Source organism: Podarcis liolepis, assembly GCF_965112155.1.
Source record: "Podarcis liolepis genome assembly, chromosome: 5".
Classification (NCBI taxonomy): Eukaryota; Metazoa; Chordata; class Lepidosauria; order Squamata; family Lacertidae; genus Podarcis; species Podarcis liolepis.
This window is the reverse complement of record NC_139556.1, coordinates 58,011,898-58,033,811: the sequence shown is the minus strand read 5'-3', so window position 1 is coordinate 58,033,811 and position 21,914 is coordinate 58,011,898. Positions and strand designations below refer to the sequence as shown.

The following is a 21,914-nucleotide window of genomic DNA, read 5'->3' as shown; positions in this document are numbered from 1 at the left end:
CCCATTCACTCCTTCTCACCAGACGCGCCTGCGCGGAAATGAGAGGCCCCGATGCCTAGGACGGCGCGCGGGTTTTCGGTGGGCAGTTTCGCTGTCAGTTGACGAGTCGACGGTTCGTGTCGGTTCTGGGAGTCAGTAGTCAGACCACTCTCCGTCCAGCAAAGGCAAGCGGCCATTGAGGAGGCTGGGAGTCCTTTCATAATAGTAATAGTAATAGTAATAGTAATAGTAATAGTAATAGTAATAGTAATAATATACCGTTAATTCATTTAGCAGAAATGCAACAGGTGTGTTCCTTGTACCATCTGTTTCTTAATGAAATGGAATATCTTTGCCTGTTGAATTGCTGCCATGTGATGGTTATAGAAGTCTTGCATGGGGGGGGGGGGAGGCCTTTTGAGCATAGCCACCAGTGAAGGTTTTATTATCAAAGCATATCCCAATTGCTCACGAACTTAGTTAACTCTGGTTTTCCAATTTTGAGAAATTGTAGGCTGACTGGAATAAAAATAATGGTGTCTTAAATGTACAAATGAAACTTGCCTTTTGAGGTTTTTTTCCTATCCCCAGCAACTGAGTGCCTTTTGAAAATGGAAACAACCGAATTAAACAAATCTACACTTCTATGCTCCACTCCAAAGAACTGCGAGACATCTGCTCAGAGCAGCAGCAGCAGCTCAAGGAAACAGGTGTGTAGCTTTTATTATGTCTCTCCCTCCTAGCTGCTCCTAAACTGGTGTTATGTCACTGAATCTTTGGAGGTTTCTGCAAATGAGAGAAAGAAATCTTGGTACAAAATTTGACCCCAAGCTTAAAGTAAGAAAGATATGTATAATACAGGCTTCCTCAAACTCAGTCCTCCAGATGTTTGTTTGTTTGTTTTGCCTATAACTTCCATGATTCCTAGCTGGCAGGACCAGTGGTCAGGGATGATGGGAATTGTAGTCTCAAAAACATCTGAAGGGCAGTTTGAGGAAGCTTGGTATAATAGATAACATTAGGGTGTTGTTGTTTTGCCTGTTATGTGTATATGCATATATAAAAAAAAACAAAAATTGGTTCATGCAGGTAGCTTGTTTTTTGTTTCCATATACCATTGTTATTAACAAACAAAAAAAACTTCGTTCTTACTACTCCCATATTACATTCACTTTAGCTAATGAGTGCAACTCTAAGAGAACGATTGAAGAAAGCAAGACGGTCCTTTCATTCAGCTTTCACTGTTGCAAAGCGTCTTAAAATAGATGATGAAAACAACGGTAGTCCTTGTGAAGGAAGGGCTTTATCTAAAGGAGAGGCATGTTCTAAGTCACAAAATGAGGGTGAACATTTAGAAAAAGTTCCTGATGCCACCATGTGTTTGAAAAGTGCTTTGCAAGAGAGAGAGCTCTGTGTATTGAAATATACTGGATGTAGTGAAGCTATACAAAGCTCTCCAGAAGTTCGGTCAGAAACAAATTGCAGGCAACGGGAACTATTGGATGAAAAGAGAATGTTAGCAAAGAAGATTCAGGAAAAGGAGGAATTTCTTCGAAGACTTAAACTCGTCAAAATGTACAGATCAAAGGTGAGACGCTAAAATGTTCTTGAAAATGTATTTAATTGAAAATGTTCCTTTTTTTAGCCCTAATGAGAGCTTTTAGAAAAGCAAGTACTGCAAGGAAATGTGTGTTCCAATATTTCCTTAGTTCTCTTTTAATTCTAGTACTGTAATTAAGCGAAGTACTACATTAACCCAAATGCTGCTCCCATCTAGCATTTTGCAGTGTAGCCATCGTCAACCATAGAAATGACTTATTGTAGACACAGGATGCTGACACCAAAAAAATGCACTTATGTGCAAATCTTGTTTATGTGCAAGTCCTTGTGTCTCCCGCTGTCTTTCTTCCTTTGTGACTTATCCTGAATAAAAATTATATCTCATTTTAGCTCTGTAAAATTATGAAGGTGATAATTTAATGTTAATCATACTTGGAGTAGACTCATTGAAATCAATGGACACTTAAGTCAATTGCCTTCAGTGATTCAGTTCTGCACAGTATCCATAGCATTTTTTCTGGTAGCCCAAGGATTTCCTTCTGTGCAACAGAATTCCCCCCGCCCTTTCTCTACCCTCAAGTGCCTTCCCCAGATCTGCTTCAGTGGGTTGGGGGAGAACCCAGAAGAGATTTAGGGGCATGGGAAGGGAGGCTCAGTTGCACAGTGAAAAGTACTTGTGCTGATGGAACAAGTGAAGCTCTCTATGTACATTGATGGTTCTGTGTAAATAGGAAGTAGTTCTTCAAGCAAATGCTGCAAAATGAGGCTAATGTCCAATATGGAAAGTATCTAGATACCAAATATTGATAAAACATAATTTTTAAATGCCATTCTTTTAGGTAAATTTTCCACTAGAATCTTTTAATTTTATTTTTTTTTAGAATTGTTGAGAGGTCTAGCACTTAAGTTTTCAAATATTGCAGATTTGGAAAAGGGAGAGAACTTGTCAAGTGTGATGTATGCTTGTTTGTTAAATCAATACTGGGATATTACCAAACAACTTCAGCTTTTTTGTCTTTACCTCTTTCAGAATAACCCAACAGAGTTGCGGTCTCTAATATCAAAATGGCGGTGCAGTTCCCAAGCAATGCTATATGAGCTACAGTCATCCTTGTCTACAGATAGCAGGAAATTAAGTCTCACTCAATTGATAGACAATTTTGGATTAGATGATAAACTGTTACATTACATTAGAACAGAAGAAGACTTTACAGATGCATGATACGGCTGTTTCTATTTCATTCTTAACACATCAGAAGATAAATATTTTCAAAGTTTAAATTTGGCTTTTGAGCTGCATTGCTGGACTGTTGTGAATCCTTGAATCTTTTAAACATTAAAAGATTGCTGCAAAAAGTATCTGATTAGTTCAATCAGTATGTGAAACTCAGCCCCCATCCTATTATCCTTGATTCTCAATGCCCCTTTAGGTCTTAAAGCTGCTGTTAGAATAGAAGACAACTGCCACACTTACACTGCTGCAATTTTAAAAGTCCAGTAGCCCTGTTTTGCCAATCCACTTTCCTTTCTACAGGTGGTGGTGCAGTCTGCTTTTCCTGCATCTTAGCTGAAGTCCTACTTAGCTCAGTCCTACTTTCTTTCACACACTTCTTTAAAGTTCATATCCCCACTGCACAACATTTGGCACACTGCCTGTATTGTGCTTTAGACAACTGTCTTTGAATCCTGGCAAGCCTCAAAGGTTTCACCACCACACAACAAGCACAATATAATATAGGTATTTCTTTTCTTTTTTATTCCATTGTAAAATACATAGTGAATAATATGTCTTTTGAGAATCAAAACGAGTTGCAATGTAATATCTAAAGCTATCTTAAATGTGCTTAGGAAAAACCCACTTTTTTATTTAACACGAGAAATTTATTGCTTCTAGTTGCGGACGAATCACCTTGCTAAAACTCTTGCACATCAAAGAAAGCTGGGAATGTTCTCATTCTCAGTCTCTCCACTTCAGCTTGAAGGACTGACAACTCCTGTGCCTGTGCTTTTGCAAGATCCACAAGCTGCTGTCTCTGCACAATGTCCTCGTAATGCTCTTTAGAAACCCTTTGATTAAGCAGCTCCGAGTCTGTAAAAAAAAAAAAAAAAGAATGTGTCTGGTCATATAGAATGTGCAACAGATTGACAAACTGATCCATATGATTTGCTTTCTTCATATGTTTAAAGGGGAGCATTGTGGGAACAACATTGAAACAGTTCTCATTCTGCTGATGGAAACATGAACTAGCTCCAGTTTTGCATTTGATAAAACACTTATTTCCTTTGCACCCTGATGAATATCAAGAGTTGGCTGTATTGAGTAGTGTAATCTATTTACCCCCATCATAGAAATAACCCAAAATAATCTTGGGAAAAAATGGGGCACAGTTTATCAGTGTCATAGAAATTAGTGATGCCTTTAAGATCTTGTCTCACACTCCTGATTCACATGTTACTTTTCCACCATTCTATGATTGATTTGTATGCTTTTAATAACATATACACTGGTATGAGTGTTGTAGGATGAAGTTCAGGAGAGAGAAAAATGATATGAACAGTGGATTAAACTTTCTGTTAGAGGACGTCAAATAACCTGGTAATCCTTCAAATGTGACTCACCAGTAGCCTCATTAATGTGCCGCCTTTCTGACACAATTACAAGCATTTCTTGTAATTCCTTGCTAAGTTTTCGGTTTGCTACGTCTTTCACACTAATTTGCTTCTCCAGCTCTTTCATGACAGTCTCACATTGTTGTACATTTTTCTTGTGAACCTGGTCATTTAAAAATAAGCAAACATAGAAGCTGCTTGAGAACTGTTAAGTGAAAAGTTGCTAAAACAAGTTTTATTTCCTTGGTAAAATAGATTTGGGTATTTAGCATACATTTTTTTGCAAGCTTTCCCTGCTGCAGGCAAAGTGGCTAACATAAGAGCTTAAAGTAAATTGCATTCATATATTGCATAAAACAGCAACAATAACACTATCATTAAAACACACATCCAATATTGATAGCATGAAACTGACACAAAAATTAAAGTTCTGCATGAAAAGCAGGAATATAAAAAGATGGCGAGGAAGCAGGTGAAAACATTTAGAACTTGGAAGATCAGGATTCTAAAGTGTTTGTGTAAAAACTTGTTAAGTCCCACTCATTTAAACAGACTTAACTTTGAAATATGTATGTTCAGTACTGAAGATGATTCATCCTATCCTATATGCCCTTACTGAAGCAAATCTTACTGGGGACAGTGGGGCTAGCTACCATGGAAGTGTTGAAATGTTTGCAGCTCTTTAATAATTTGGGGATGAAGAAAACTGTGTAAACACAAGTTTTATTGTATATATAATTGTTGTAAGCTGTTCTGAAATCTTGATGAAATTGTTTATATTTATTAATAAAAAATACTGGTATAACACAAAGTGATACCACACAAAATGGAAGCGAGAAAGCTGTGTAGGTGTATACAGCAGTGGGAGAAGAAAGCATGAGAAAATCTTATTACAATTGGACAACATATGCCTAGCTCTGCACATAGTAATAGGAGACAGGGCAGATTTTTTGGATGGTGGTAGTGATTGTACACTGAAGAAGAGAATAGAGAAGGAAGCAAATTAGATTTATTTAATAATGACATTAGCCAAAACCCAGAAGGAAGTAGTGCCAAAACTAAGGATGGTAAGGGTGGTTGTATACTTTTGAGTTAAAGGTGGGTGTGTCAAATAGGCAGACACTCCATACACATATTTCCAAAAGGAGCTTACCTTATCTAGAAAATTGAGTGTTCCTTCCATTATTGAGACTTCATGATTCACTCGGCTGTCATAGTTTAATGCATTTAAGAACTGGGATTAAAAGCAGAGAAAAATCAAGCTAACAGAGTTGATGCTCCAGACATTAAACCTTGCTGTCCAATGCAAACTGAATCCCTTTGTGTAAGTATTCTTCAATAGTGTGTTAGGACTTTGTATGAGAAACCAAAAGATTTGGGCAGTACACAAAGTAGTTCTTACTTAGGTAGCATGGCCAATACTAAAGTTATGAAGTAATAATGAACATGCACAAAATACCAGTCGCAAACACCATTCCTGGGGTAAGATGTCACTGGAGGAACACCATACTTCATATAGAGTAGAACTCTTAGATGCACCAATTAATGAAAGATGATAAACAACTGAATAAAAATCACTTTCCTGAAACATAGAGTTGGTTCGATTTATAGTAAAATCTGGAGCGATAACTTACAATCTGATGATGTTTGGTAACATTCAGCTTTTGAATATCTCGAGCCTTTTGGTTCAGATCATCCACTTGCATCCGCATTTTTTTATGTTCCCATTCCAGCTGAAATATCCCTTTACGGAAATCTTTGCTTTCCACCATGCTGGCAACTTTCCTTTCTCCTTGAGCCTGGGGGTACAGGGTAGGAGAGAAATTAACTCCATATATAGCTTTATTATTTACTTCTGAAAGAACTTATCGACTGGAATTCTAAAATCCCAGCTGTAATGAGAGAAAACAGAAACTGCAGCCACATTCCAATGAAGGGTCCTTTTTGTGCATTTATTAAATGTGTTGGCTTTTGAGTCACTCGCCCACTATTAAGGCTTACCCTATTAATGGCTACAAGATGGGAAAAGCACAGAGATCATTTACACTACATGGGTGCAGCATACACCATTTAGAATTTCAGTGCAAATCTGTACAAACTCAGTTTTGAAACAAGACCAGTTACCCGGATTACGCTGTTCAGCTCTTCAATTATGGTCCTGCTGATAAGAATAGCATCTCTGTAATCTGGTATTAAATTGGTACCCTCTAGTTCTACTTGTCCTTGCTTAAAAAGAAACTGGACCATCAGATCTAGCTGAAATGTCATCTTCTGCTCTCGAAGCCTACAATTGCAAAGGGAAAAAACTTTTTCAGTAACTGGTATATATAGTTCTAAATCACAGTAACTGGTATATATAGTTCTAAATCACACTATGGCAAATGTATTTGGAATACTCCCAGCAATATTCCAAATGTATATTCCTATACATGTCTACTCAGAAATAACTGTGTTTACTCCAAGATGGGTGTAAGATTGCAGTCTAAGCACTCAGCATACTGGTTAGTCTGGGCCTGAAAATGAATTTAAAGGAGGAATTAATCATAACAGCACCTTATGAACCTTAGTAGCTAAAAATGAGGATTAACCCTTTCAAGGACCAAACTAGGTGTGGCATTAGTTACATAGTTAGCCTTAGCATAGAATATTTTTTAAAGCAAACTAAGCAATAGGAGTCAGTGGAACTGACTGCAATGTAGCTTTCCTTTGTTAAGGCTGTAATACCACAATGTCAGTAAACATAAAAGGAAAAAGCAAGCTTACAGATTGAGCTCAGCAAAAACTTGCTCAATGTCATTCCGTAGCCTCTCATCATCTTCAGTCCTCTTCTGAAGGAAAGTCTGCATTTCTGCAAGTATCAGTGCTTTTTGCTTCACCTAAGCAAACAGGGTGGCAGAACATGTTCACATTACCACTCAACCTTTTCTTTGCCAAGAGTCAGAATATATGATTCAATTTCTTTAGCAGAACTGCAAGCATCTTCCACCCTTTTGATAGTTTAAACTTAATACTTTGGGATGCTTTCAGAGGTAAGAGTATCATTTAATTCCTCTAACTGTGGTAAACATGTTTAGTATCTCTTGTAGTCTGTTCAGGTTTCTCATGTGTGGGATGTAGGATTGCTGAGAGTGCTCATGAGCTTGGGAAGGCTTTCTTTTATCCTCATCCCCTTATCTTGCGATTGTATCCTTTGTTGTACTGTGATGCTGCTCACTACTTTGGGAGCCTGTGGGCTAAAAGTGGCGTGTGTTTGTAATATAGCTTGAGAGCATAGCATGCTAAACCACTGTTATTCACCCTGTTATTGGAGTGTTTAGGATGTTGTGATGCTGATGACTTGGCGCATGTATTCTCTGCATACAAAGCCTAGAAAGGAATAAAAAAGGAGCTTCTTGCCTTGTGGGATCATTAGAGCCTGTCCATACATTTCCTACCAGGTGAGCATTGTGGAACTCTGACCTCTGGTATAACATTCAGTTCAGATCAGATTACCAGAATGTTGTTCAACTATGAAAATATTTTTCAAAGCACAGCACAAATAACTTTCCCTACCATCTGTTCACTTTCCACCTTGGCTCGCCGAGCTTCACAGAAACGTTCCCAGTTGGGAAGGTCAAGACCCTCAGGTTTGTTTTCAGGTTCATCCATTTCGTCAATGCCCTTCATTAAATGGGCAAGAGCAGCCTTTAAAGCCTCTGCAGAGCCTGGCCGTTCACCATAGGGGTTAGCAGAATCCGCTGGAACCTTCGCCCTGAGAGCTCTTCCGCCATGGAACAGAGCAGACAAATAAGGATTCTGCTACAGGTTGCTTATGCATTCAGAATAAAGATGCTTGTCATTAAGATCACTGTTTCTAGTTGTATTTCTTTTGCAAAGTTTGTAGGTATTACTGGCTACCTTCTTGTTTACTTGCTTACTTTTACAGTTCCACATACTGACCAGCAGTAGAGCCTACATTCCTTTCCATGGAGCAATGGGGTGGCAGTATGGACTGCTCACCTTCACAGCTTGAGGCTTAGTGACTTAATTGTAAATGGCACCCAGGACTTGAAGTAAAATGTATGTGTTGAACTAACTGGGAACAGTGTCCATGGTCCTATCATATTTAACATAGATGAAAGTGGACAATGGCCAAGAAAGTTCAATACGTTCAATCAAATTTTGACTTCAAAAAAGGAAACTTCCCCAAAATGAGGAGACTGATAAAAGGAAACGTGAAAGGAAAAGTCAAGGATGTCCTAGAGTTATTCAAAACCACAATAATACGCCACTGAAAATAAGTTGCTGGAGTGGTAATCCCTAGCCACTGTCCATGTTGTCCACAGACTGGAAAGAGTTGAAGCCCAAAAATATTAGTCACAGGTTAGCCACTGCTGAGCTTCACAGATTCTCAAGCTGAGTCTTACTAGTTGTGCAAGCTATAATGTGGGAAAAACTGCATGGAACTGAGTTTAATAAGGAAAAAGGTGCCAGTTAAGGCAAGAACTATTTGTTTGCCAAGATGAACAATGTAAGCTGATAGTTTATAATAATGGTTCTGGCATCATTACTATCCTGTTCTATTTGCTGGTTTTGAAAGCAATTTATACTGTTTCTAATAAAACACTGCCACCCGTGGAAAAGTATTTTCCTTTCAACACGAATGCTTACCTTGGTCGACGTTTGTAAAGTTTGAATAGCTGATCAATATGATGAGTGGGAAGATCTGAAAATTCCTTTCTAAACCCACGTTCCATAAGCTAACAGTGAAGAGGAAAGCACAACCTTATGTCAGTCTAGACTGAGTTTAACCGTGTTAGTATGCACCATCCTGCATGAGAAAGATCTATAGAAAACACTGAAGGAGTTGAGAACCTGCATAGATAGAGCTGCAGAGTATAGAAGCTGACTATTTAGTAGAATATATAGTGTTATTAACAGAATCTAGACATTCACCAAGGCAGCTTTGCAATATGCTATAAACAAGATGTGGGGAACCTGAGGCCCAGGTGCTGGCTGGCATAAAGCAAGGCTAACTGTTCACCTTTACCTTTCTATCCGTCTGAAGCAGTGCCCAAATCCTGAGCTCAACCTCCAGCTTTATGAGTCAGTTAAAGTGTAGGGAAGAGGCATAATTTTAACACTTTATTTCATATATCTCAGGCCAACATTGCCCTCACATTTCATTTTTAGAAAAGCAAGCTTAATTCAAAAAACCAATAGGGAGCTGTCCTCTTACACATTTTAGAACACCAAATACACTGGTGGTGCTTTATAAATGAACAGAGTCTTATGGAAAGAATGGTGGAGAGAAGAAGAAATACCAGGTGAAAACCAGTCAAGACCATGCAATCTCTAGCTATTTAGGTCTTAGCTCATGAATTTTTTCACAAATATCTAGGCATATTTATTTCCATTTACTCACAAAATATTGCAATGGCAGTTTAGTATCAAAACACTAGTACTGCTTATAAAACAGACCATTTCTACATAGGAATGGAACATCTACATGTGATCGACAACTTAATTGAGTTGGATTACTTGAATGTAAAATTAGTTTAGTCCAAGTAATCTCAACAGAGTTTGTGAATTTTAATCCTACAGCTTCAGCTGAACAGTTTGGAGATCTGGTTTTAAGGTTCTTACTTTGTCTTCAACAACTAAGATGTCATAGGCTTCTCTGTGGGCGTCCACTTCTGCTCTGGATGTCTTAACTGCTTCATTAGATATTACCTACACCAAAAAAGTAGATATGATTGACTGCTTTTGGAACAGAAAAAGTCAAGTGAGCAATAATGTACATACAACCGTTCCCAGAAACATTAGCCCCTTGTCCTTGAAACTCAAGACATTCTTTAACAGTTTCTATGCTCACACAGATACTAAATTGCCATCAACAGATAGAAGGAGGGCATAACATGCACAGCACCAGGGGTAAAAAAGGACACGGGTGGCGTTATGGTCTAAAACACTGAGCCTCTTGCACTTGCTGATCAGGAGGTCAGCGGTTCAAATCAGCGCAATGGGGTGAGCTCCCATTGATCTAGCCCAGCTTCTGCCAACCTAGTAGTTCAAAAGCAAACCAGTGCAAGTAGATAAATAGATACCGCTGTGGCAGGAAGGTAAACAGCGTTTCCGTGTGCTCTGGCTTCCGTCACAGTGTTACATTGTGTCAGAAGTGGTTTAGTCATACTGGCCACATGGCCCGGAAAGCTGTCTGTGGACAAGCGCCGGCTCCCTTGGCCTGAAGCGAGATAGAATCATAGAGTTGGAATAGACCACAAGGGCCATCGAGTCCAACCCCCTGCCAAGCAGGAGATGAGCGCCGCAGCCCCACAATCGCCTTTGACTAGACTTAACCGTCCAGGTGCCCTTTACCTTACCTTTTATGTACCGGGGTATCTATGTATTTGGCTTATTCAGTAAGAGGAGATATTTTAGAGAGAATTACTGTAGAGTGTTGGGCAGATTCCATTAAGAAGCAGGTACTTTGTCAAATTCCAAAAATTATTTATACCTTTTCCTTCCTCTTTTTATTAAGGTAGTGATGGAGCCCAGCTTCTCTTGTGCTCAGCTCTTCATCCAGAAGTAGTGAGTAAAGGAGGTTAGTTATTTTGAGTTCTTCCTGGGAAAAGGTTTCAAAAAGGAACAGTCAGACTGTAGTTTGTAAGGAAGTAGCACTGGTGAATACATGCAGACGCTCACCTGGTATATAACCATTTCTGAGTTGACTTTTTTCTCAAAGAGCCTTGTCACAATTTCATCAAAGGATTGTGTAGTTTCCTGAATAGAACTTTGAAGTTTCCTCAATTCAGTGTCCAGAATCTAAGGGGTGGAAGGGGGGGTAAAGGTGCTGTGTTTGAATATAGATTATATGTAAGATTGTGGCTCAATGAACTTTTTGTTTGTGCTTCTTTTAAAATCTGATACTTTGTTTTTAAAGCATGTAAAATTCTAGATGTTCATGTTTGTAAGAACAAGCCCAGCAATAATCAGGTTTGAAACACTGAAGACACATGGCATCCTCTCTTATCTTATTAGTCATTTAGCAGGTAATTAGCCCTGGGTGGGGAATGAACAAAAATAATTAACCAATAAAGAGGTAATAACCAGGAAATAAAACCAGACTGATGAAGAAAGGCAGCCAGTGGGTCCAGCTGACAACTGTCTCCAGTTTTCAAAGGCTGGTGTTCTCAGCAGCCACAGTTTGGCTTAAATATGCCCATTTCTGATGTGATTAATGTATTCTCTATCCAGTTTACCAATAACCTAAAGATATCCCATGCCGTATATTTTGTTTGCAATTTTCTTTAGTTCTAGGCCTATTTCACAACATTAATTGTTCCTTTGAAACATTTAAGTCAAGCAATACGAGGTTTCTTGGTAATCCCAGCTGACTGAGAACTTCACTACATTAAGACTTGTTCACTTCCAGCGAGTTAATTTTAATGTGAATTGTCCAGTTGTGAAAACAGGCCATGAATAGCAACTTGATTTTCTCAAACTAAAAATGCAAGGCAAAGATTGTCATTTTTCTTTCTCACCTAATACTGTTGTACTTATAACTAATTATTCACTCTGTTCAATTACAACTTGAGTAAAAAAAACTGATAAGATAGTTTTTAACAACATGACAATACCCAATTCTTGGAAAGCTAGTTATGGTTTACATTTTCATTTTGCCTCATCAAATAAACTTTCAAACTAATCATACTAGATTTGGATTTACTTAAAGCAGGTAGAAATACTTTTTAAAGGCTGAGAACCTTGATAATCCTCCTTCTCATCTTTTTTCTGTTTACCTTTCTGTGTTTCTCTCTCTCTTCATTCAGTTCCTTAACTTTCTTCTCATATTCTTTATATATTTTTCTCTCATCTTCATTCCACAGTGCTTCTTGTTTTACTGTAAAAGCAGGTGCTGGAATCTCCTGAATATATAAAAGTGGGAGAGAGATTCAAAAACAGCACTGGATATTCACTAACATTATAACGCTTAAAGCAGTGTTTTTCAACCACTGTTCCGCGGCACACTAGTGTGCCGCGAGATGTTGCCTGGTGTGCCGTGGGAAAAATTTGAAAGATTTTTTTTTAAAAAAAGTCACATTTTCGCCCACTAGGCGGGCGCCGGACTGTGTCCACCCTATTTTCCATCCGTCCTGGGTGGGGATCAGATCGGATGGGATCAGATGAGAGCGGACAGGCGGTTCGCTCTCATCCGATTCCCCATAGAGCAGCGGGGCTCTGACATCTCCCTCTCTGACATCTCCCTCTCCGCACACAGTGGTGGTGTGCCTCGTGATTTTTTTCATGAAACAAGTGTGCCTTTGCCCAAAAAAGGTTGAAAAACACTGGCTTAAAGGATGTATACCTTGAATTTCAGAATGTTACTTTCTGGTGACACTCAATATCATGATGGAAATAATCAATGAACTGTTGCTGTGTAGGCCTGAGGTTTGCACAGTTCCTCTCCACTATACCACACTCTCAAGGAGACTGAAACCTGCTTCTTTTAATTTTAAACTAACAACACTCTCCCACGGGTGTGAATCCGGGGACCTGTGGTTAGTTTATACTAGAATTTGAGGGGGAAAACCAAGGTTTTGAAACCGCACTTGGATCCTGGTTCGTTCTCACCATAGTTTAAATGAACCACAGTTTCCCAGGTTCAGGTGTCACAGGGAATTTTGGTTGGTTTGTGATCAAAAGTGGAAGCATTTTGCCTCTTCAAAGTCATTTTCACTGTTATCAAGCCTACCCATGTCCTAGTTCACATGTTACACCAACATATCTGTTTTCCTGTATAAGTATGGGAATGTGAAATTTGGGGTCCTTGATCTATTGTTAGCTGCATGACACAGAGGTTATTGTTCTGCCCTTAGGTACACTTTGATTACTTGGGGGAAAGACAACTGGGGATGCCTTGTGCATCCAGTTATAGGAAAAACTTGCCTTATTGCTGCTACCTGAAGTGAAAGGGGCTTTTTCCCCACACAGAGTCTGAGTCTGGACACAAGTGACATTTCATTACAAAAGACATGGGTGGAGAGTTCTTGGGGCATATTGAGTGGAGTTAATCCACTATCATGCCACAGGGGGAAGCCCAGCCATAGAGTCGTCACTACCTCTCCAATCTATTTGTATTGTTTACTTTCTTACAATTACATCCCACCTTTTTCAATCATAGAACCCAAGGCAGCATGATATACGTTTAGTTCCATGGTGGCCACCTATCTAAGCACTGCTTAGTTTTGGGGCTATTTTTAGTGCTGAATGATATTAGTTTCCTAGAACAAGTGTTTAAGGTCTCTCTTTATGAGATGAATGCTATATTTATTTGTTGTCATGTGAAGTCTTACTTTAGCTATGAGTCGATAAAAACAGGACTCACCATCTTTAAAATATCTTCCTTTTTTATTTCAAGGACTCCATTCATCATGTCCATAAGGCCACGCTCTCTTGCATTGTCCTCCTGAAAGCGAGAACAAAGTACGACGTAACAATGTAGAAATGGAGCATGAGGTGAGAGAAGTGAAAAGTTTAGAAAATAAAACCCTGTTGTCACCAAACTACCTGAGCAGCAAGACGTCGTTTATAGTGAACTCTAGACATAATTTTTTCTTTTGCTTTCTGCAATGGGGTCAAGTACTTTTCCACTTTGATCTGTGAAGACAAAACGTTCAGATTCGGCTTTTTCAGCAAGTAGGCTGTCTGAGAATTCACCGTCCCCGCCCTACCTGCTAAATACCAGTCATTTTCTTAGCATCCCTGCTTGACAACAATACTGGACTCTCTTATGGCCTTGTAGAGTCTATACCCTAAAATACCCACATTCTACAGTAAGGGGTACATCTTCAAGGTCACAATGTTGAAGCAGAACCTCAAGCCTTGTTGGGATTGATTACACACTGAGTAGCCAATTGGGCAGCCCCACCCATCTGTCCTAGCAGCCTGCTGGGGAAGCTCAGGATCCAGCCTGCATCTGGACCCTGTTCCCCACCCCTGCACTCAAGCAAGTAACCCCATCTGCCTGCCCAGGAATACCAGGGCCAAAGTATATGCCATGATAAATGTCACCAGATGTGTTCAATCCTCTTTGAAGGGATGCAGCTCCTCTGGTTACTCGTGCACTTTTAGTGTTCAAGGCAAGAAAGATCTGAATTTTATATACTCGACCTCTGAGTCCAGAATGATCAGTGCTTGATCTGGCTTCTCTTTCTCGGAAAGAACTGGCACCCAAATTTCTTCTTGGAGCTCCAGCTGCATCAGGATCTCTGCGATTCTAACGTTTCTTTCTTGAACACGTGCAATTTCTAGGTCTTTCATTCGGATGACTGCATCAAACTCCTTATTGAAATGACTCTTCACATTGTAAATGATGTTCTGAAATAACAGGTAAGAAGATGGCAGCAATACTGCAAAAGCTATGTGGTAAAATTCTAAACCACATAATGAAACCCGTAGACTAGTTCCCACAATGACAGCTACTTCCGGGAGCAGCTACTTCTGGGTTAGCGGAGCTCAGAACCTGAAGCGTTCGTAACCAGAAGTATTTGTAACCAGAGGTACCACTGTAATACACACTCAAAAGCATCATTTCAGTTTCCTCATTCTGCTTAAAGAGCTTTGTGAAGCTCAAAATCTTGTATAATTCCAACAGAAGTTGTTTCAACAAAGAATGTCAGCTTTGTTTTATACTCTGGAACAAATGTGGTAATAAAATTATTTCCTAACAGCATGCCCACTCAACCGCTTCAGTCTATGGAACTAGCACTGTTACAGGTGCCACATAATATTTGTTGTACACTTGTAAGAAATCAATCTTTTAGTGAGGCAGCCCCTACACTTTGGAACTCCCTGCCTGTAAATATCAGGCAGGAGCCTTCACTCCACTCAGTCATGAAGCTCACTAGGTGACCTTGGGCCAGTCACTGCCTCTCAGCCTATCCTACTGCAAAGGGTTGATGTGGGGATTAATTATGGGGAGGAGGAGAACCTTGAGCTCCCTGGAGAAAAGATGGGTTATTAGATAGATAGATAGAGCACATTCAAATGCCACATAAATTTAAGCTGACAAGGGATTTCATATTTACTGACTTTCAAAGGATACTATACTATCCTTTGAATAGAATCCTAGAACTACATAGCTAGAAGACAATCTTATTCAGTCCTTGTATCAAAGATGGACTCTCCTTAATCAATATTATTAACTGACTGATCAATATTATTAACTGATCATTTGGATTCTAGCATGTTCCGAGCAATTAACAGGTTCCAAGCAAAATTTGTGATAATGGGGCAGCCACATTTGTTGCTTATGTGGCCTGCATTCTGTCATTCCCTTTTATAAAAAAAGAGAGTATAAAAAGCAAGTAAATGAAGGATCAAAATTCCAAAGAAATAAGATAGTATGAACAGTTTTGCAGCAAAAACCCCTATCCCATCAGAGGACACTGAAGAGCAGTTTTGACTAGATATAGTTAATGAAATAATAAGCAAACACCTATGAAAAAGTTACCCGTAGCAATAGAATTTGATTAATCTTCTCCTCTCGAGTGTGCACTTCTAGCTGGTGGTATAAAGTTGATGTATTTCCACCATAAAGTGAACTCAGGCTCCCCACCAGAGCATCTACTTTTTCTTCTTCCTGCTTCTCCCCTTCCTCTGTCTTTTCCCCTTCAATGACTGAAGGTTGAGATTCAAATTCAACGATTTGCCTTCGAAGCTAGATATGTATAAAACAGCACAGCAGCTTAGAACAATTGAACACATGGTGCCAAAATCATATGGATCCTACAGAACACATATCCGAGAATTTGGCATGAAACAATTCCAGTTTTTCAGATTAAAATATACATATATGCAAGGTGAGCGCCCGAAAACAAAGTGAACAGGGCATCGCCTGAAGGCACATGGCAAGCAAACATTTTGAAGCAAAGCATGTCTGGGTCTGGTCAGTGCTTGGATGGGGGATTCCCTGGAGCCTCTCTTGAGTCTCATGGAAAAAGAAAAGATGCCAATAATAGAATAAAGAAACAATGTTTGTGGAAATTTGATTAGTTTACATAGCTCAGGAGTATTTGACAAGCTTACTTCATTAGATGCATGCCTCAGATTACAGGTGTTTGCTACTAGCCTCAGTTGTCTAATTTAGAGTTCTTCGTGTTTGGGGATGGGAAAAGCAGAAATACAGGAAGGGCATAATGAAGAGGAATTCTGGAGATGAACAGTGAATCCTTAATAATAGTATACGTTACGCCTTTGGCCTCAAACAGAAATGACATTTCTCATTCAACAACTCTTTCCACAAATTTTCAGAAAGTAAATGGGAGCTGCAGGGGGCCCTGATCTGAATTAGGGCTATAGGATGGGAGAGATTTATTTTAACCTTTTGGCCCCAGTTCCACAGTTCTGACCTGCATACCCTCAGCCCCAACTGATATTTAATTTGGAGGAAAGCGGAGCGGTGGAGGGAGGGAGGGATTCTGATCAGGACCAAGGTCCTACTCTCTTCCATCCCACTGTTTTGATCCAAAGTGGCCCCCACCACAGATGCTACTCGTGCAATTAATGAGTAACATGAAATCTGTTTTGGCCCTAAAAGTTTAATGGAAACCTCTCAGATGAAAAAGGCAGGAATTCAAGGAGCTAAACTCTGACAAAAGTAGTTTATTTAATAGTCAGTGCAGCAGTAATCTCAGGGCAACTACCAGGAAGAACTGGTAAGCACATCAGCTCACGGGAATACTGACTTCTGTGCTACATGTTATATGTTTCCAAGGAGATTGAGTATTTTAACATGAATTGCTATGTTTCATATGTACTGTTCATAGGAGTTTTCTGTCTGTATTGCTCAGACACATAGTAGATGCAATTGTTTTAAATTCATGGTTAAGGATATAGAGCTAATGAGGGAGTATTTCTAAAAGCAAAATTCTAAATTATGAGGTGTAAGGTTTATAATGAACAATATCACTTCATTCAGCATGGGAAACCTCTAAGAGGATGGCCTTGAACATTAGGGTTATTATATAATCTGAACATGTGGATGGGGATTTATTTTTGGTGGCGGTAAAGAGATTCTACCTTTAGATCTATTGATTCAATCTTCTTTAAATAACAAACTCTCTCCAACATGTACTGTTCTTCTGGACTCTGTTCTTTCATTGGGTAATTCTGAACTTCGCAGGATGAGTGGAAGGCCTTTTGGGTGGAGAAGAGGGAAATAAAGATTCTGTGGGTGAGGTTCTTTCATGCTACTTCAAGAAAATTTTTAACATTGACATGTGCAAGCTCTGTCCATTCATTTGAAAATTTACACCAACAATCCAAATGCCAGCTCCTGCCAATTGTAACAAAATTAAGATTTCAAAGTCATAACCTGCTAATATGGAGAAGCCTTACACAGGAGGATGGGAAGTTATCATATTGAGTCAGACCATTGGTCCCCCTATCAGTGTTGTCTACTCTGGCAGCATCTCTCCAGGTTTGTCAGGATACTTCCCTAGCCCCACCTAGCGATAGTAGGGATTGAACCTGGGATTTTCTCATTCAACAACTATGGGCTGTTGGGACTGGGAGACTTCCCACAATTTGACCAGACAAACTAAGAGATTGCATACCGTATTTTGCGCCCCATAAGACGCTCCGGCCCATAAGACGCACCTAGTTTTTTGGGGGGGAAATAAAGAAAAAAAATTTATTTCCCCCCCCAGGTGCGGGGCTGGAAGAACCAGGTCGGGGAACAGTGGGAAGGCACGCTCTGCCTCCCCGCTGTCCCCCGAGCTTGTGGGGCTGGCGATGGGGAGGGCAGCTCTATGCCGCCATCCTGAGCGGGGCGGGACTTAGCGCCCCGCTCGGGATGGCGGCGTAGACCTGCCTGCCGTCCCGCGACGGCAGGCAGCTCTGTGCCGCCATCCCGAGCGGGGCGGGACTTAGCGCCCCGCTCGGGATGGCGGCGTAGACCTGCCTGCCGTCCCGCGACGGCAGGCAGCTCTGTGCCGCCATCCCGAGCGGGGCGGGACTTAGCGCCCCGCTCGGGATGGCGGCGTAGACCTGCCTGCTGTCCCGCGACGGCAGGCAGCTCTGTGCCGCCATCCCGAGGGGGCGGGACTTAGCGCCCCGCTCGGGATGGCGGCGCAGAGCTGCGCTGGTCCCAGGACCGCACGCAGCTCTGCAGGGCCACCGGGAGCGGGGCGGAGCTTCTCCCCCGGCTCCCGGTGGCCGGGCAGAGCTGCGCTGGTCCCAGGACCGCACGCAGCTCTGCGCGGCCACTGGGAGCGGGGCGGAGCTTCGCCCCCGGCTCCCGGTGGCCGGGCAGAGCTGCGCTGGTCCCGCGACGGCAGGCAGCTCTGCGCGGCCACCGGGAGCGGGGCGGAGCTTCGCCCCCGTCTCCCGGTGGCCGGGCAGAGCTGCGCTGGTCCCAGGACCGCACGCAGCTCTGCGCGGCCACCGGGAGCGGGGCGGAGCTTCTCCCCCGGCTCCCGGTGGCCGGGCAGAGCTGCGCTGGTCCCGCGACGGCAGGCAGCTCTGCGCGGCCACCGGGAGCGGGGCGGAGCTTCTCCCCCGGCTCCCGGTGGCCGGGCAGAGCTGCGCTGGTCCCGCGACGGCAGGCAGCTCTGCGCGGCCACCGGGAGCGGGGCGGAGCTTCGCCCCCGTCTCCCGGTGGCCGGGCAGAGCTGCGCTGGTCCCAGGACCGCACGCAGCTCTGCGCGGCCACCGGGAGCGGGGCGGAGCTTCTCCCCCGGCTCCCGGTGGCCGGGCAGAGCTGCGCTGGTCCCGCGACGGCAGGCAGCTCTGCGCGGCCACCGGGAGCGGGGCGGAGCTTCGCCCCCGGCTCCCAGTGGCCGGGCAGAGCTGCGCTGGTCCCGCGACTGCAGGCAGCTCTGCGCGGCCACCGGGAGCGGGGCGGAGCTTCGCCCCCGGCTCCCGGTGGCCGGGCAGAGCTGCGCTGGTCCCGCGACGGCAGGCAGCTCTGCGCGGCCACCGGGAGCGGGGCGGAGCTTCTCCCCCGGCTCCCGGTGGCCGGGCAGAGCTGCGCTGGTCCCGCGACGGCAGGCAGCTCTGCGCGGCCACCGGGAGCGGGGCGGAGCTTCGCCCCCGGCTCCCGGTGGCCGGGCAGAGCTGCGCTGGTCCCAGGACCGCAGGCAGCTCTGCAGGGCCACCGGGAGCGGGGCGGAGCTTCTCCCCCGGCTCCCGGTGGCCGCGCAGAGCTGCGCTGGTCCCGGGATTGCAGGCAGCTCTGCGCAACCCTCGAGCCGGTCTCCCGAGGGTTGCGCAGAGCTTCCTGAAGCCTGGAGAGCGAGAGGGGTCGGTACGCACCGATCCCCCTCGCTCTCCAGGCTTCAGCGAAAGCCTGCATTCGGCCCATAAGACGCAGGCACATTTCCCCTTCATTTTTGGAGGGGAAAAAGTGCGTCTTATGGGGCGAAAAATACGGTAATTCATTTTTCACCAAGGCCCTGGAGCTTTTCTAGGCTGCCCTGTTCTCTAGATCCTTAAAAAAAATCTCCCCTTTGATCAGTTCTGTCTGAGATATGATTAGTATCTCTGGCCTGAAAAAAACCCCACGTATGAATTTTTAAGTCAATATGATACAATGCAACTAATATTTTGGCTGTGTTTGCACAGCCTGCTAGACTACAATTTAGTGCAATGTGAATGAGCAGGAACAAGCCAAAGCAAGCCCCCTCTTCATGTATGGAGAGGAGGAGTTTGGCAGCTTTTGCTTCTGAGTTATCATAGCTTGTCATGTCATTTGGACAGAGAACTGAGTCTAGTTCTCTCCTAATTAGCATAGTTTTCAAATTTGTTATTATTCATTCATTTATTTTTTTAACTCCTACTATGTTTATTCTGATTTCTCTTTTTTATATAAATTTTACTTATCATTTCCCATTTTACATCAAATTCCAATACCCCATTTCGATCTCCCTCGCCCCCTTTCTGCAGTTGCTTAAATTCATGTCTTAACTGCATCTTCTAATTTACACCTAATTATTAATTATCCCATACATTCAAAATTGGTTTTATCTCACTGCACGTCTTTACATTAATCCTGCTAATGATTGTATCTGTTCACAATAATTTTTAAAATATTCAATAAACGATTTCCAGTCTAAATTAAAGACTCTGTTATCTTGATTTCTTATTCTTCGGGTGAGTTTCGCCATTTCTGCATATTGCAATAGTTTTTGCTGCCATTCTTTTACTATTAATATTTTATTGAGTTTTGTCCACGAGATCTTCTGGCTCATGGGACAGTATCCTGCATGTACACTTATGTGGGAGTAAGCATCATTGAAAGCAAAGGGCCTTAACTCAAGTAGCCATGTATAGAATTGCTGTGTTAATTACTTCACTTCAGTACTTTAATTACAACAGGACCAAGCTGAAAGAAAAAGTCAATAAATGTTACCTTAACTGAACGCCCTTTAACCAACATGGTATCCCAACACTCTTGTTTGATGATCTCACGTAAATAGCTGTTGGCCAGATTTTCCATCTCTATATCCTTCTTTACCTTTTTTTATAATAGAAAAAACAAATGAGAAGGATACAAATTCCACTAGGTTACATGAAAATCATATATATATTAGAATGTGCTAAGCAAACTTACAGGAGGACTAAGTAGGAAAGGGCTGGTTTGAAGCACCCTGACCCCTGCTCCCTGCCTGGCCTGTTTGCCTGTGTCAGTCTGTTTGTCCTGTTAAGATAACTGCCTGCAGATAAGAATGTGTGCTGATTTTTGTGGGTTTTGTCTGATTGGTGGTGGAGTGGATACAGCTGGCCACCTGCCAAGTTTGGTTCTCCCAGGGTAGGGGGATAAGGATCTGGCCCATCAACCAGAAAAGGTTCCCCACCCCTGCCTTAGGTAACTTTAAAAGCTTCGGCCAGCATTTGGTGTTCCTGTGTTCTAGTTCTTTACTTTGTCCCCAATGTTTCTTTCTCTTCTGCAGCAATCTTTCCCCACAAGTTCACCTTACCCTTGCCACTTCTGCTTCACTATGCACTTGCTGTCTGTCTTGTTCTTCTACGTCCAGATTGAATTCGTATTGCTCCAGCATCTCATTTTTTGGTACCATTGCATTTTCAAACATCATATCCTGAATCTGTTTTTTTAAATGATAAAGTATTAGTGAGGGAGGCTCAAAATATGTTTGTAAAAAGTGAAGGTGCAACGTGCTTGTCCAAACATACAGTGGACATGGATGAGAAAGCCAAACAGCCTTTGAGTGGTTCCACTTTGGGAAGTATTTGGGAAGTCTGCGTCTCCATGTTTTAATATCAGCAAATATATATCTACTTATGAAACTGTAGGAGGTACATAGTGCATTTAAAGTTTGGAATGATTCAGACACTGCTCCTTCTCCATGCAGGTGTTGGAAAAGCAACCCCAAGAGCTATCAGACAAATTCTGCAACTAGAACCCATAAAACACACACTTGATTAGCATTGTTAAGTGCTGCCGGTCCCACTGGTGCAAATACAGTGGTACTCCGATTTTGAACACCTTGGTTTTCGAATATTTCGGTTTTTGAACGCCGAAAACCTGGAAGTAAATGCTTCGGTTTTTGAATGTGCCTTGGAAGTCGAACATGCCACACAGCTTCCATATTGACTTTTCCATATTGAGTTTTCTGTATTGAGGCTTCCATATTGAGTTTTCAGTTTTTGGACGTTGCGTAACTGAAACGGTCTTCTGGATTATGTTCGAAAACCAAGGTACCACTGTACACTGTTAATAGGATAACTGAAAAGTTCATCCTCTTTGCCTAATTGTTCTGGAA

At 42.1% G+C, this 21,914-nt stretch overlaps 2 protein-coding genes across 4 annotated transcripts in view; one reads left to right on the top strand and one right to left on the bottom strand.

The window, feature by feature from the left end:
• The first annotated feature begins 576 nt into the window (after positions 1–576).
• SFR1 (SWI5 dependent homologous recombination repair protein 1) lies at positions 577–4,976 on the top strand. Its single transcript, XM_083505030.1, has 3 exons — positions 577–689; positions 1,157–1,567; positions 2,570–4,976. The coding sequence occupies exons 1-3, from the start codon at positions 591–593 to the stop codon at positions 2,759–2,761; spliced, it is 702 nt and encodes a 233-aa protein (XP_083361156.1). The 5' UTR covers positions 577–590; the 3' UTR covers positions 2,762–4,976.
• CFAP43 (cilia and flagella associated protein 43) overlaps positions 3,281–21,914 on the bottom strand; it is a 49,085-nt gene continuing 30,451 nt past the window's right edge. For all 3 annotated transcript variants that reach the window (XM_083504734.1, XM_083504735.1, XM_083504736.1), the window contains exons 21-39: positions 21,111–21,236; positions 20,543–20,647; positions 17,212–17,328; positions 15,644–15,850; positions 14,302–14,508; positions 13,699–13,788; positions 13,517–13,597; positions 11,931–12,056; positions 10,834–10,953; positions 10,646–10,753; positions 9,775–9,861; positions 8,800–8,888; positions 7,702–7,909; positions 6,913–7,025; positions 6,274–6,433; positions 5,784–5,948; positions 5,303–5,383; positions 4,159–4,312; positions 3,281–3,628 (exon numbers count right to left, since the gene is read on the bottom strand). In XM_083504734.1, coding sequence (XP_083360860.1) covers positions 3,453–3,628; positions 4,159–4,312; positions 5,303–5,383; positions 5,784–5,948; positions 6,274–6,433; positions 6,913–7,025; positions 7,702–7,909; positions 8,800–8,888; positions 9,775–9,861; positions 10,646–10,753; positions 10,834–10,953; positions 11,931–12,056; positions 13,517–13,597; positions 13,699–13,788; positions 14,302–14,508; positions 15,644–15,850; positions 17,212–17,328; positions 20,543–20,647; positions 21,111–21,236 — 2,520 coding nt within the window. In that variant the 3' untranslated portion in view covers positions 3,281–3,452. The remainder of the gene's footprint in view (positions 3,629–4,158; positions 4,313–5,302; positions 5,384–5,783; positions 5,949–6,273; positions 6,434–6,912; positions 7,026–7,701; positions 7,910–8,799; positions 8,889–9,774; positions 9,862–10,645; positions 10,754–10,833; positions 10,954–11,930; positions 12,057–13,516; positions 13,598–13,698; positions 13,789–14,301; positions 14,509–15,643; positions 15,851–17,211; positions 17,329–20,542; positions 20,648–21,110; positions 21,237–21,914) is intronic.

What these genes read in the sequence shown, in the direction of transcription:
- SFR1 (XM_083505030.1), top strand. Translation starts at nt 591, where the DNA reads ATGGAAACAACCGAATTAAACAAATCTACACTTCTATGCTCCACTCCA. An exon ending in GCAGCAGCTCAAGGAAACAG is followed by an intron (nt 690 to 1,156) that starts GTGTGTAGCTTT and finishes CATTCACTTTAG; the next exon opens with CTAATGAGTGCAACTCTAAG. An exon ending in TCAAAATGTACAGATCAAAG is followed by an intron (nt 1,568 to 2,569) that starts GTGAGACGCTAA and finishes TACCTCTTTCAG; the next exon opens with AATAACCCAACAGAGTTGCG.